Source organism: Zootoca vivipara, chromosome 1 (assembly GCF_965207765.1).
Source record: "Zootoca vivipara chromosome 1, rZooViv2.hap1.1, whole genome shotgun sequence".
Lineage (NCBI taxonomy): Eukaryota > Metazoa > Chordata > Lepidosauria > Squamata > Lacertidae > Zootoca > Zootoca vivipara.
Window position 1 is genome coordinate 43,907,409 of NC_142582.1, and position 13,396 is coordinate 43,920,804.

Sequence of the window (13,396 nt, forward strand, 5' to 3'; positions counted from 1 at the left end):
CATATTTACCATATCCTATACTTAAATGTTCCAACTCGCCCTTTTTAACAGAAAGTAATAAGCATGCACTGGTATAAGTAGGAAAACCTTTGAATACGGAATGATACAAATATTACTATGAGCCACTTTACACATCAGCTGTGTTTGCCAAGGCAACACCAGTGCTTCTCACAATCCACGTATAATGGATGAAGTGAGATGTGTTTAGGTCTATATCAGTGGCTCTCAAACGTTTTTATCTGGGCCACTTTCAGAATGAAAATTTGCTCACACCACACCAATTTTTTTTACTGATAATAAATACATTGGAAAACAAAAACAAAACAATTCCTAGCAGTGCTTGAATTGTAACATAGAACTAGAGCTGCCATACATCTGGATTTCCTAGATGTTGCTGGGATTTCAAAGGCAGAAGTGGCATCCGAGGGGGGGGGGATTTCCGGAAGGTGGCAGTTTGTCCTGGAATTTAGGCAAGTAAACCGAAAAATCGCTTTTTTGTGTGTTGCAACAATTTTGGGGTCCTCCTAAGAAAAGTTCCTGGTTTTTACTTTTTGAAATATGGCAACCCTAATAGAACACAACTACTTTATAACATGATAATGGGGCATCCATAAAAGTATTAAACAATGCAGTTACATAAGAACATGAATCACTCTCAAAATGAAATTGTATACAAGTTTCTTTGATTGTTGTTGAATCTTCCCACCACACTAGCCATCCTCTCCTGTCACACCAGTGTGGCGCACACACCCTTTGAGAACCACTGGCCTATTGCATTCAAAATAATGAAAATATTCTATTTCTCATGTTCAATATAGTCTCTATCTCATTTAACAAGGTATCAAATGACAAAAGCAATTATGTTCCTATCTACCCACCCCAAAACAATAGCCAGTAGTGGAAGAGAAATGTAGGTGCAAACTGAATAGCAAGAGGCAAAACAACAAGCCACTAACATTCTGCCAGATGGAAGTAAATCTTGCAGTAGATGAATTATGAACAAGTTCAAGTTTGTACCTCAAAGGCATGTCTTTTTAGATGGGCAGTTTGGACATATTCACAGCTAATAAATTAAACCTCTAGATTCCAGTTCAGACCCTTAGGTTCTGAGTAGTAGATGGGAAGAGAAAAGTACTTGTGACATGCAAGTCTTTCTTAATAAAGTTAACGAGTCCAGTTATCTGTAAGCCTGCAATGGCATGCACTCATATCTAAAGTGATGGGTTGCATCTGACCTGCAAATGAACTTCCTTTTGGGATCCAGGCCCTCAATGATTCTAATGGTGATCCATCTGATATTGACCTCAAGCTTCCTGTACATCCTCATTTATTGGTTGATTACTTTGAGCTAGCAACATCTGCCCAGGAATATTTGAACCCATTGGACAGGCAGAAGGAAAAAACCCCTATCAATCTCTCTGTGGAAGGTGAATAACTAGACTGTATATCTTGGACTGGCAGCTCAGATATCTTTGTTGAGAATCTGTATCAACCCAACCACCACCCAAAGCTGTCCATTCCCTTAGAGGGTTCAGTGCAAGGTCATTCACAGTGCACAACTGAAATCAGAGCATTGTCTCTATATTGATTGCAGCTTCACTGGCAGGGTTCTTGTAGACATCAGTCTCTAATAAAGTTTGAAAGCTAAGGAACCAACAGCTGCTGTCACTGGGAGCTATCCAAGGTCCTGCGCCACTTAATTCTTACGAGCTCCCTGCTAATCAAGATCAGCTTCTTCTGACTTCGTCCAGCAACTTGCAAACTCAGCCAGGCTGGAACAGTACAGCTCCCTTTGTGTGGTCAGCCTACTTGTTACAATGGTGGGTCACTATGAATTCACATCCGTTCATTTTTCAGATGGATTAAGGCTGGAGCAAAGAATGTTTTGGATCTGGTACCTCAGGCAAACTAAACTCAGTTTTTAGAACTGAGAGTACAAATATGCACTATAACTGCAAGTCCAGCCAAGTGTTTTTCCTCTCTCAAAAATTTAAGGAGAGTGCTCCTAGAGAAAGCAAATATCTGAAATATTCTTGTGCTATACCAGGCACCCCCAAACTGCGGCCCTCCAGATGTTTTGGCCTACTACTCCCATGATCCCTAGCTAACAGGACCAGTGGTCAGGGATGATGGGAATTGTAGTCCAAAACATCTAGAGGTTCGAAGTTTGGGGATGCCTGTGCTATACTGTCAGCATTTACACTGAAATTTGGAGAATTGAGCAAGGAAGAACATGAAGCGAAAAAAATCATCTGCTAATTGATAACCATATGGCAATCATATACACATGAAATTGAATTTAACAGACAGTCCAGATTGTTTTACTGGACCACCGGATGGAAAAAAGAAGGATTTGAGATCTTGCATATTAGATTACTTCCAGGGGACACAGAACATCAGCATATTAATTACTTACAGGGGGCATAGAACATCAGCAGCAGAGGCCTATCTTCCTTCTTCAAAAGTCTTTTCAGTTCCTTAAAACCCAAAGAGATAAACATGCTATAATTAGAACCATGAATTTAAGGAACAATATATCCCCACAGATTTCAGGTAAAATTTCCAAGCACATATAATCTGGATTACATGTGTCAATATATGGACTGGTCTGTGTTAGGAGCTTGAATAACAGAATTTACTGTGCCAAATTTCAGGCCAAGAGGTTGATGAATTGGAGGAACTGGCTGCATTTAGGTGATAATCCAAGTAAGGGTACTGAAAAGGCCCTGGGTCTTTTACACCAAGTCCCTTCTCTCTCTCTCACACACACACACATATATATATATACATACTGTATATATATAAAAGCAAAACTTTTTTAAAAACTTGCTTACAGGATGGCTTTCTTTGTGCCAGGGTTTATGTCTTTTAAGAACACAGTGATACCTCCATATCCAAGGTTTCAAACCCATGTTTTATGAGCAATTGAACATGGTCACTATTCACTATTCACATACATTTATGAGGCCAAGACGGGTCTCTTGTTTTTAAGCCAAGACACGGCACAAATGAGCTATGGTTTAGATTTATCTTTATTTTTACTATTGAGAGAAATGCATTCTCTCACAAACAAACCATTTATCTTTAATACATTGCTTTCAGTTATTTTAAAAACAACAGTGTGAGCCTGCTAGAAGCAGATGTTTGCAACTCCACAGTAACTACAACCCCACTCAGTATAAGTGGAATATTTCCACATTTACAAATGAAGCAAACACATTGTTTTCCTGCCGATATGTTTTCATAAATGCAGAAAATCCAAAATAAATGAATGGGGCAAGCTTCCAGTGGGATTTACTCAAAAGGGGTTTATTCAGAACGTTTAAGATATATCTCATCTGTGCTGATGGATTTATGAGCAACTTTACACCCATATTGGATTATCATCACTGTATTTTACCCTAATTAAAGTGTTATATTGTGACTTTTTTGTTGCTGTAGTTATAAGCTTCCTAGAATATGCTTTAGCGACCCCATCAAATTTGGTTGTTTTCTTCACCCCTTTCTCAGCTTTATAGCCAAAAGAATATGGAGCTGAAGGGTATTTAAAAGTAGATACAAACATAATTTTCTCCTCCAACTTTCTAGTTCAACTAACTCACAAAAAAATTGACCAAGGCCCACTTCGGATGTAATAGGAAACCATGATTTCCTGCTAAGTGGATGAACTGCAGCTAGCCTCTCACTCCCGCAAACACCCTTTCTCCTTGTGTCCAAAATGGAGAAGACTGGAAGCAACTGCTCCTAGGTTCAAATTAATCACAATTTCCTGTGACATCAGGATTCAGGGACCTACAATTTGTTTGAGCTTTTTCTGTGGTGTTTTTTTAAAAATGCAAATACAGGCCAGAGTCTGAAACCACAGTTTCATCCTGACTTTTCCCCACTAAACCACTGTTTAAATGAACTACAGTCATCCAAGTTTCAACATCACAGGGAACCAGAGCTTGTTTAAAATTGAAAACAGAAGGTTTCCCTTTCCCTTTCATGAGCACAAAAGGACACGGGGGAGGGGGGAAGCATGTGAGCCTAGATTCCACCATGGGTTGTGCAAATATCAGGAAACTGTATCTAAATTGGGCTGGAAAATAAAGATGTTGTTCTCACAGGAGCCACCAGGGGAAGCCTATGTGGTACCTTCCATGTGTTGCTGGACTACAATTCCCATTAGCCCCAACCATCATGTCCAATGGTGATGGGAGTTGTAGTTCAACAACAGCTGGAGGGCACCATGTTGTCTACCCTTACAATACTTTTTATCCAGAAACTGCCAAGCAGCTGTCAAAAAATAGACAAGTATTATAAATCGGATGATGTATGCACCTCTGGTTGATTACTCCAGAACCACAGGACTGTTTTCTTCAATGAAACAGGCACCCCACTTTTATTAAGGACAGAAAAATCTGTTTGTTTCCTTTCAACACAAACCAATCCAGGGCTATGAGGGACTATAAGGACGGATTTTTCAGAGCCAGTATGATTAGAAAGGCAAGATGAAAATTTTAAATTGAAAATGACCCCAGGAGAGATTGTAATAGAGAACAGAAAGGTGAACATTAAAAATTAATCTTCTTACAAAAAGTGAATGCCAAAGTAACTGTTCCTAATACCAGAATGAAAGCTAAGAAACTGAAATGACTCTATGAAATACCAGCCAGAGACCAATCAATTAAAATTTAAAATCAATAGGGTGGGTGGGGGGAATACAACACACATTGCCCAGAGTTTACCAAGAAAGAGGAAGAAGTAGAATGACAAAGCTAAATTTCTGCAACAAAAGTAGGTGTATGATTTAGGACTGTTCTCTGCTTTTATGAATTAGCAGCTATTAAATCAAAATAATTTGATGGCTAGGGAAGCCTTGCTGGGCTTAAACAGCCTCTATTTGCTGCATGTGAGATCTCAGGTAACCTCACTAACCCTTGCCATAGCCCTCATTTGCCCCCATTTAGACTGAATACACCATCATACATAGTTTTCCTATTGGTCTTATAGCACCCTGCAACTCAAAGGGCTTTATCATGACCCTTAAATATCTGCCAGTGATTCAAACCTGTAAGCCATCAAATACATCTAAATTTTGGTTACCATTCCAGTCCCTCCATGGCTTTTAAAAAGGATGGCACATGAGCAATCTGGGGAGTAGTCATTTTCCTATTCTGTCTCTTAGGCCAACTGGTATCTTGCCAAAAAAGCTAATTCTGCTCCAGTTAAAATATTAATTGTGGATTATATATTTTACCTCAACATGTTACAATCAAAAATGTTCCAACCAACCCCTGTGGTATGACTCAGAGCCCATTTCCCATGGGATAATCCAAACAAATGAATATTCCCATGTTTAAGATGTTTGATTCATTTTAATTCACGTTCTGTCGTATCCTAAAGATTTGCTGGTTATATATACCAAGTGCATTTGCATCCTTAAACAATTCACCATTTGAACCATCAGTTCTATAAAGGTCAGGGTGATAGTCAGTAGTTCATCTGTAGGAGCACAGCACACTGCCTTCAATGAAATCAGCTTGCGCTCCACCACTAAGCAACAACCCTTCACTTTTCACCCATTCCTCATTCTATCTCCATTTAAACTGGATCGTATCACCTATTTAATCACAGCCTTCAATGATTAATATGCTCATTTTGCTCACCCTTGATGTTGTGTTCAACTCAAAACTGTAACCTGTTGTAAAAACCTACAGGATTATCGTACCACTTATACCATAAAAATTTATAATGATGCTAGAACCAACAGGTATACCGAGCATAAACAAATTAATGAAGTAATAGAAGTCTGATGGCTTTGCTTATGTACTACCACATGATACCAACCATTTATCATAACCATTCCATGTTGCAAATATTAGTGCAACTACTCCACAAGCCAACCAGAAAACTGTAAAGTTCAAGGAACTATCAGCTGGGAGAGTACAAGTTATATTTGGTGCCTAGAGTAGCTGATGCAGTTGAGGCATGCTGCAAGGGGGTATGCATAACATGCAATTGCAAAGCTTCTCTCCCATGTCCCATGCAACTTCCTTGGTGCCCTTAAAGCATATTATCTTACAGAACATGGAGCTCTGCTAAACATGTCTTCCAAAAATTTATCAGCTTAAGAGTAACAACATTTCCTTGATTTTCCCAAGCTCATGTGAGTGCAAAGGGTTCTGCATTCAGTATGTGCAGGAGTTAGTTTTGTGAAAGAATTTTGTTTTTCCCCAAGCACTTCACAATTCTGGTTAACGTACCTTTTCACTGTCAACGTGGACAATGTCTTTGGCTTCAGGATCTTCCTCCCACAATGGAGCTCCTTCTGGATCCTTTAGAAAGGCCACCATTGACTGCACAGAAATGGAAAGACAAAAGTTTTTAACCCCACAAGAGAACTATCACCAATCCATGGAATGCTGACTTTGCCATTCTACCTCCAGTAACAACATTCATTGGTTCACACTGAATGCACACTGATAGAGCTGATGACTGGAAATAAGGTGAGCTATTGTTTTTTAGCTAGTTTGTGCATCAGATGCTTAAAAGCGAGAGACAAAGAAAGAGATTCTTAGCTACACTGTCCATCAGTTTGCTCACATTTGATACAAAATATAAAATCTCCTGTGAATGTTATTAATTCAACAAAAATAGGTTTGAGACAGAAATATTTCATGCTTGGGTTTCTTAGGGAAAGGGTTTGAAAGGAAGATGTCCAGTGTGGTCAACTGCCCTCATTATAAAATCCCAGGCACTTTCCCATTTGGAATACTGTACACAGTTCTTGATCCTCCTTGTTGGAAAAGGGCATTTTAGAACTGGAGATGGTGTAGAAAAAGGCAACCAAGTGTTCAAGAAATTTTGGGACATTCCCAACAAGGAAAGGTTAAAGCATACAACGCTGCTTACATTAGTAAAAAGGACAGTGGAGACCTAGCATCATAGTGCAGGGGTAGCCAACAGGGTGCCTTCCAGATGTTCCTGCCAGTGACTGATGGGAATATTAGACCAACATCATCTGGAGAGCACCACATTGATAGGTTATAAGGAAACGGAGAGAGAAAAGCAGTTCTTCTCCCTCTATGGTAACATGTGAGCTTGGGGGGGTCATCCAAATAAGTTTGTTTACAATATAGCCAAAACAAAGTACTTCATACATGTAACTGACTTAAGGAATTCATCTTCACAAGCCACCTTTAAAGCCACCTCAAATAGCTTTAAAGGGGGTTTAGGCAAGTTCCTGGATGAGAAGTCTATCAATCAGTGTTAGCTGACTAGGACTTTGGCAGTATGCCACTGAATACCAGTTGCTGGGAAGCAGCAGCAGCAACAACAGGGAAGGGCAGTTGCCTTCATTCCCTGCTAGTGGGCTTTCAGGAAGTTGGTTATTTTAGAAAGCAAGGTCACCAACAAGATGGACCTTGGTTTCATCCAATAGGAATCTCTTTATGGGCAACAACTGCCACTCGGGTTTCCATTTTAGCCTCTATTATTGCTGCATAAACACAAACTACATCAATTTCCATAAGAACTATTCCACCTCTTGATTGATTTTATATTCATAATTTTATTGGAGGGATTTAATAACTGAATGGCTTTTTTATTGTGGTCTGCCCAGTGAGCATTTATTGATTGAAAGGTGCTATATGCATTTGAAAAAATAATTTGACTAAAAGGAAGGGGAAACAACCCAAATGCTTGACCATAACCTTCCATTATAACTTCTGGAAGCAGTTGGGTTCACAAGCATGTTAACCAGATATTGTCATTGTTCAAGACTCATGCATCAAGTTCTTCTGCATGCTTATTTTAAAGATGCCTCCTATTAGTTTGACATGTCATATTTTTTCATCATATTCTCCCGAAAAGAAGACAATAGCTAGCTTTGGGGGAAAGCCCTACTTCTGGGCGGGTGGCGCTGTGGTCTAAACCACTGAGCCTAGGGCTCAGAAGGAAGGTCGGAAGTTTGAATCTCCGCGATGGGGTGAGCTCCCGTTGTTTGGTCCCTGCTCCTGTCCACCTAGCAGTTTGAAAGCACGTCAAAGTGCAAGTAGATAAATAGGTACTGCTCTGGCGGGAAGGTAAACGGCGTTTCCGTGCGCTGCTCTGGTTCGCCAGAAGCAGCTTAGTCATGCTGGCCACATGACCTGGAAGCTGTACATCGGCTCCCTTGGCCTGGCTCCCTTGGCCAGGAAAGCGAGATGAGCGCTGCAACTCCAGAGTCATCCGTGACTAGACCTAACGGTCAGGGGTCCCTTTACCTTTTCCTACTTCTGGGCATGGAGTCAGATTCTAAACTTTATATTCAGAGGAGGAGGAGAGGGGCCTTCTGCAAGCCTGTTTCCATCATTAAAAAAATGGAAACAAAAAGGGAAGAGGGAGACAGTCGGTAGATAACACACCAGATGGGAAATATCAATCCCAGTGGCAGCCAACGAAAGCAACTCCTGGGGGAAGGCAGAAACACATACATACACCCACCCACCCCGCTCTTTTCAGCTTGGCAGAAGCAAGCCAGAGGCTGCCAGGAGTGCTTGGGCTGATGCCGTACAGGCACCTGCCTAAGAGCACCTAGCTCCAACAATCCTAGAGCAGCTTTCCCTCCAAACAGGGCAACTGAGGAGAATGCAGGTGCAGTCCCTCTGGAACAGGGAAGAGACTTTCACTGCTTCTAAACCCCATAAGAAATGTGTAGTATGCGAACACTTTCCAACCAACTGATTAATAAATAATAACACACAATAGAACAACCTATGGAGTCATTTTACACATCACTTGGGAAGACAGGCAGAATAATGCCGGTGTACTGGAAGAAGCAAAGATCACCAGTGTTAAAGCAATGATTCTTCAACATCAACTTTGTTGGATTGGTCATGTTGTACGGATGTCTGATGATCGTCTTCCAAAACAACTACTCTATTCCAAACTTAAAAATGGAGAGCGTAATGCTGGTGGTCAACAAAAGAGATTTAGAGACTCACTCAAGGCAAATCTAAAAAAATGTAGTATAAACACTGACAACTGGGAAACACTGACTTGCGAGCGCTCCAGTTGGAGAACAGCCTTTACCAAAGGTGTCATGGGCTTTGAAGACACTCGAACTCAGGATGAAAGGGAGAAACGTGCTAAGAGGAAGGCAGTCTTGGCAAATCCACACCGTTATCAACTCCCACCCGGAAACCAATGTTCCCACTGTGGAAGGACATGTGGATCCAGAATTGGCCTCCACAGTCACTTATGGACTCACTGTTAAAACCGTGTTTATGGAAGACAATCTTACTCAGCTACGAGTGATCGCCAAAGAAGAAGAAGAAATATATTAATGAAGTACAGTCTGCAAAATGTGGTAGCAGTTGCAAAACTCAGTCTCCTCTAATGAGGCAGGAGGAATCAGTGCTGAGACCTGGCAGTTGCCACTAGATTTAATAATGGTGCTCAAATCTCATAACTGCCACCGTATGAGCAAGCCAGGATCTCTGCAGATAAATTTATCTGCTTTTAAGAGTTCTGTTATAAAGACTAGAAAGAGAGAAATTTACACAAAGCTTCACAATTTATTCACTTTGTATAATGTCTGGGTTATGCATTGCTGGCTCCCCTCCCCTATAATGTTTCCTCTTAGTAATTCTTCCCAAGGCAAACAGCACCAAACACTTCAGTCTCCTCTTATAGGGAAGGTTCCCAAATACTTCCAAAACTAAACAGAACTTGTTCTTGTTGAATCTATTCTGTTGTTTTGAATCCCTCCCATGACTTTTGGGGAAATCCTCTAAGTGCTGGAGAAGGTTGAAGGAAACACCATGCACCAGGTGAATTCAGCTGAGTATCTTTCAATTTGTCAATTTTTTAAGGCTGTCTGGAGTTTAAAAAACGCCTCCTACAATCATTTCAGGAACAGAGCCAAGACTTCCTGAGGCTACTTTTGTGAACAAAGCTTTTTCTTAAGCCACCATGAGGGAAGGCCTCCTATTCTAGGAGTATTCTCTGGTGTTCTCTAGGATACCCCTTTTCTCTGAAAGCTGCTTCAAAGGGCACTTCTCCTTTTGCTCTGTGCAGTCTATTATGGCCGGGCAACAAAGAGAAAGGAGGCCAGTTTGCCCATGCTGTGCGCTGGGCATCTACCTAGGACTTTAGTCCATGGTTGCAATCATATCTGAGAAAAGGCCACTTCCTCTCTTTTCCAAGCTCATCTCATGGCACATGAAGTAAAAGGGGAGAGCATTTCCCCAATCACTGCCAGGGTAATGATATTAGATACAAGCTAGCATCAAAAGGGATCTTGCAGCAAGACAAAAATAATTTACAACACACATACTAAATAAAAAACCCCACTTTATTTGTTAGCAGATTGCAACGAAGTTCACAATTCATATTGCAATTTAACAGTGTCTCCATCTAGTTAATCACACACAGCTTTGCAGGATGTTTGCCTGGCAGATGTGCAGGAGATATGAGAATGGAGAGAAACCCTTTAGGTCACCCAAACAGCTGTTCCTGAAATGTATGGGGAAAACACCACCCAAATATAAAGCTGTAAGCATTAACATCTGTTCTACACCCAAACACATCTCCCTGTTCGGAAGATTTCAAACTGCTGTAAGATTTACCTTCAGTGTGAGTGCTCTCTTATATTCAGTGTGAAATGCGCCGTCCCTGTCAAGAAACAGTATGGGGAAATACAGCAATTAATTTTAGGAGTGCTATTAGAAAATCATGCAGCTGTTTCCCTCTGGTCTGGATGAATTAAGTTTTCCTCAGCTTGCAGGGCTGTGGAAAACACAGCCATCGAAAACAAGTTCTTGAAGCAACCAGGTCTCTAATGGGCAATCACTTCCACAAAGCCTTAATGAGAGCATTTAGCACAGGCCAGACTTGGGGAGTGGCAGTTCCAGAGGGCAATTTCTATTTGCAACAATGCACAGCTATATTTATGCATGTTGGTTCCCGAAGAACAAAAAACAATCACATGCTAAAGTCTCCTGAAATCAGTCAGCTGGGAAACCAACCTCCAACCGATTTAGGTAACACAGGTAGGGGTTGTCTCATTAAAAAGAATTATGACGGAATACTGGAAGAGGAGACAACACTTTCTTTAAGTATGGGTGTAATTTCTCCCCCAAACTCATCTGCATTAAAAATATCCCTACTGATCCCTAATAATAATAATGTGATGAGTTTTTTCTATTTCTTTCAGGCCAGGCAAGTGGGGGAGTGTTAATTTTCAACTATTAATGTTGACCCAGACTACCAATATTAATAACAGTGCATTATGTAATCATACACATATTTTATTTGGGGAACTCTCCTGTGTATGTAACATGCTCTTTGATATTCACAACAAAACTTACATTATCTATGTACGCATCAGTAGATACAGTGCAATTATGTCTAGTTTACCATTTTACCTGCCACTTTTCTGGCTCAGAAAGCCTCTTGGGTAAGTCCTAGGCTTACTTCAAAGCTTGAAGCTGTGAGAGGACCCTGCTCCTCCTTGCCTCCACAGTTCAGAGGAGGCTTGGGATGTGTTTTGGATCCAGCTCCAAGCTAGAAGGAGAGGCAGGTGTCTTGACATCTGCATCTGACAGGCGCTTCAACTGCCTAGCAAACATACAGACAAAGCAAGCCTGCCCGCTTCCCTCCAACTCTAAACTGGAGGGGGTTGAAGGCTTGCTTTCCCATTGCACAGAACTCTGAACCCTCCTCCAGGTTTGGGATTGGGACAGAAATTGTCTCCGACCTTGTGCTGCATTTCAGATGTATGGTGCAAGGTCAGAACAAAACCCCAACTATTGAGGAAGGTGCATGGTTCTGGCAACTGCAAGAGATAAACAAAAGCATTTGATATTCTTAAATATTAGCAAGCACTAAGATCTTAGTGGGACAGAATGCACCAACAGAAATTAGCTTTCAGCCACCAGCTCATCATAGCCAACCCATACAATGTTGCCTGTCCATTAAATGTCCATTAGCAGCCCAATTTTGGAATGCAGAACATATGAAAATTATTATCTCTGCCTTACAAACTTTTGTTCTTTTTGCATAGCCACTCTGGGGTGTATGGAGTGTTAGGCGAGGCGTAGTACCTCTGGTGGGAGACATATTGTGCTCCTCCTGGGGCAGTTTGTCCACCTTTGGTCCCCACCCTGCACTCAACTCTCACCCGTGGCTCCTAGAAGCTGTCAGCATGCAACAGCAGCCACACCCGGGAAATGGCTTTGACTGGCTGACTAAACCAGGTGAGGGTAGCTGATGGGCCTCAAACCCTCATTGATTTAGGGACTTGCCCTGCATACAAAGACAAGCTCCGGAGGATTGAACGGACAAGACCAATAGTGGGTCCAATGGCCAAGAAGGCGGTTCCTGCACATGCTGTAGAGGGAAGTGAGGGACAGATGGGGCACATCAACCTGGGAAGGTAGCCCATCTAGGAAAAGAAAAACACTGATACTAAACCTCTGCTGCCTTGCAGGGTATCTTCAGGAGAAGATAAAGCCAATGGCAGCACAACCACTCTCAACAAATTATGTTGCATTCCCTGACAATCTCAGATAGGATTGTAATTAAGCAGTATATAAATTGTCTCAACAAATAAAATAAAAACCCAATCTTGCACGTACTTGTAATGCAATAACTCTACCCCTTTCTCCTTCGAACTAGGGTCAACTTTCATCTTCTTGCATAGTTTTCTGCTCTCCGAATCACTGCAAGAGAAAAACAAAAGCATTTGATATTTTTTTAAAAATATTAGCATTAAATTTCACAACATTAACTACATGTGAACAATTCTAGTTTAGCATTTCTGCCATAATTACTGATAATTATGTCTAGGGCAGCAGCAGCAGCATGGGACTGCAACATTCAGGGACGCTTTAGTTGTGATTCCTGCACTGGAGGAGGTAAAACTAGATGACCCTTGGGGTCCTTCCCAACTCTACAATTCTATGATTCTATGATGCAATCCTAAACACATTTAGTAAGCTGCACTGAACAGAGTGGGACTTACTTCCAAGTCAATACTCAGTGCTAGAAGAGCTGGGTGCAGGCCTGATAGCACTTCTTTCTGACAGCCTTCTCCGTGATGATTTAGTCGCTAAGAGTTACAGCCAAAGGCAGCCCTGTCCCACACCTCCAAATCATAGCACAAGGCAGGAGGGGTGGAGAGACTTGCTCAGCAACACCAACCCACAGTTTTCTGTAAGCCCATGTCAACCTTCCCATCCCAGAATGTGCCCCACAACATGAAGATAAACAGAACGCAACACAGCCACAAATCTGCAGAACAATTAAAACGCGAAAAGCTCTGAAATTGGCTTCTCTGGGAAACAGACAAGATTAACATCTAAAAGGACACCATAAAATTGCTGGAATGCCGTGAATAAAATCCCAGGGAACATTTTACACATTTCCC

The 13,396-nt window shown here is 41.3% G+C and overlaps 1 protein-coding gene across 1 annotated transcript in view; it reads right to left on the reverse strand.

The window, feature by feature from the left end:
• The window catches only part of PDIA5 (protein disulfide isomerase family A member 5), a 165,976-nt gene that overhangs the window by 79,953 nt on the left and 72,627 nt on the right, over nucleotides 1-13,396 (reverse strand). The window contains exons 4-7 of the mRNA XM_035129030.3: nucleotides 12,606-12,689; nucleotides 10,596-10,641; nucleotides 6,249-6,341; nucleotides 2,417-2,477 (exon numbers count right to left, since the gene is read on the reverse strand). Of these exons, the coding sequence (XP_034984921.3) occupies nucleotides 2,417-2,477; nucleotides 6,249-6,341; nucleotides 10,596-10,641; nucleotides 12,606-12,689 (284 nt within the window). The remainder of the gene's footprint in view (nucleotides 1-2,416; nucleotides 2,478-6,248; nucleotides 6,342-10,595; nucleotides 10,642-12,605; nucleotides 12,690-13,396) is intronic.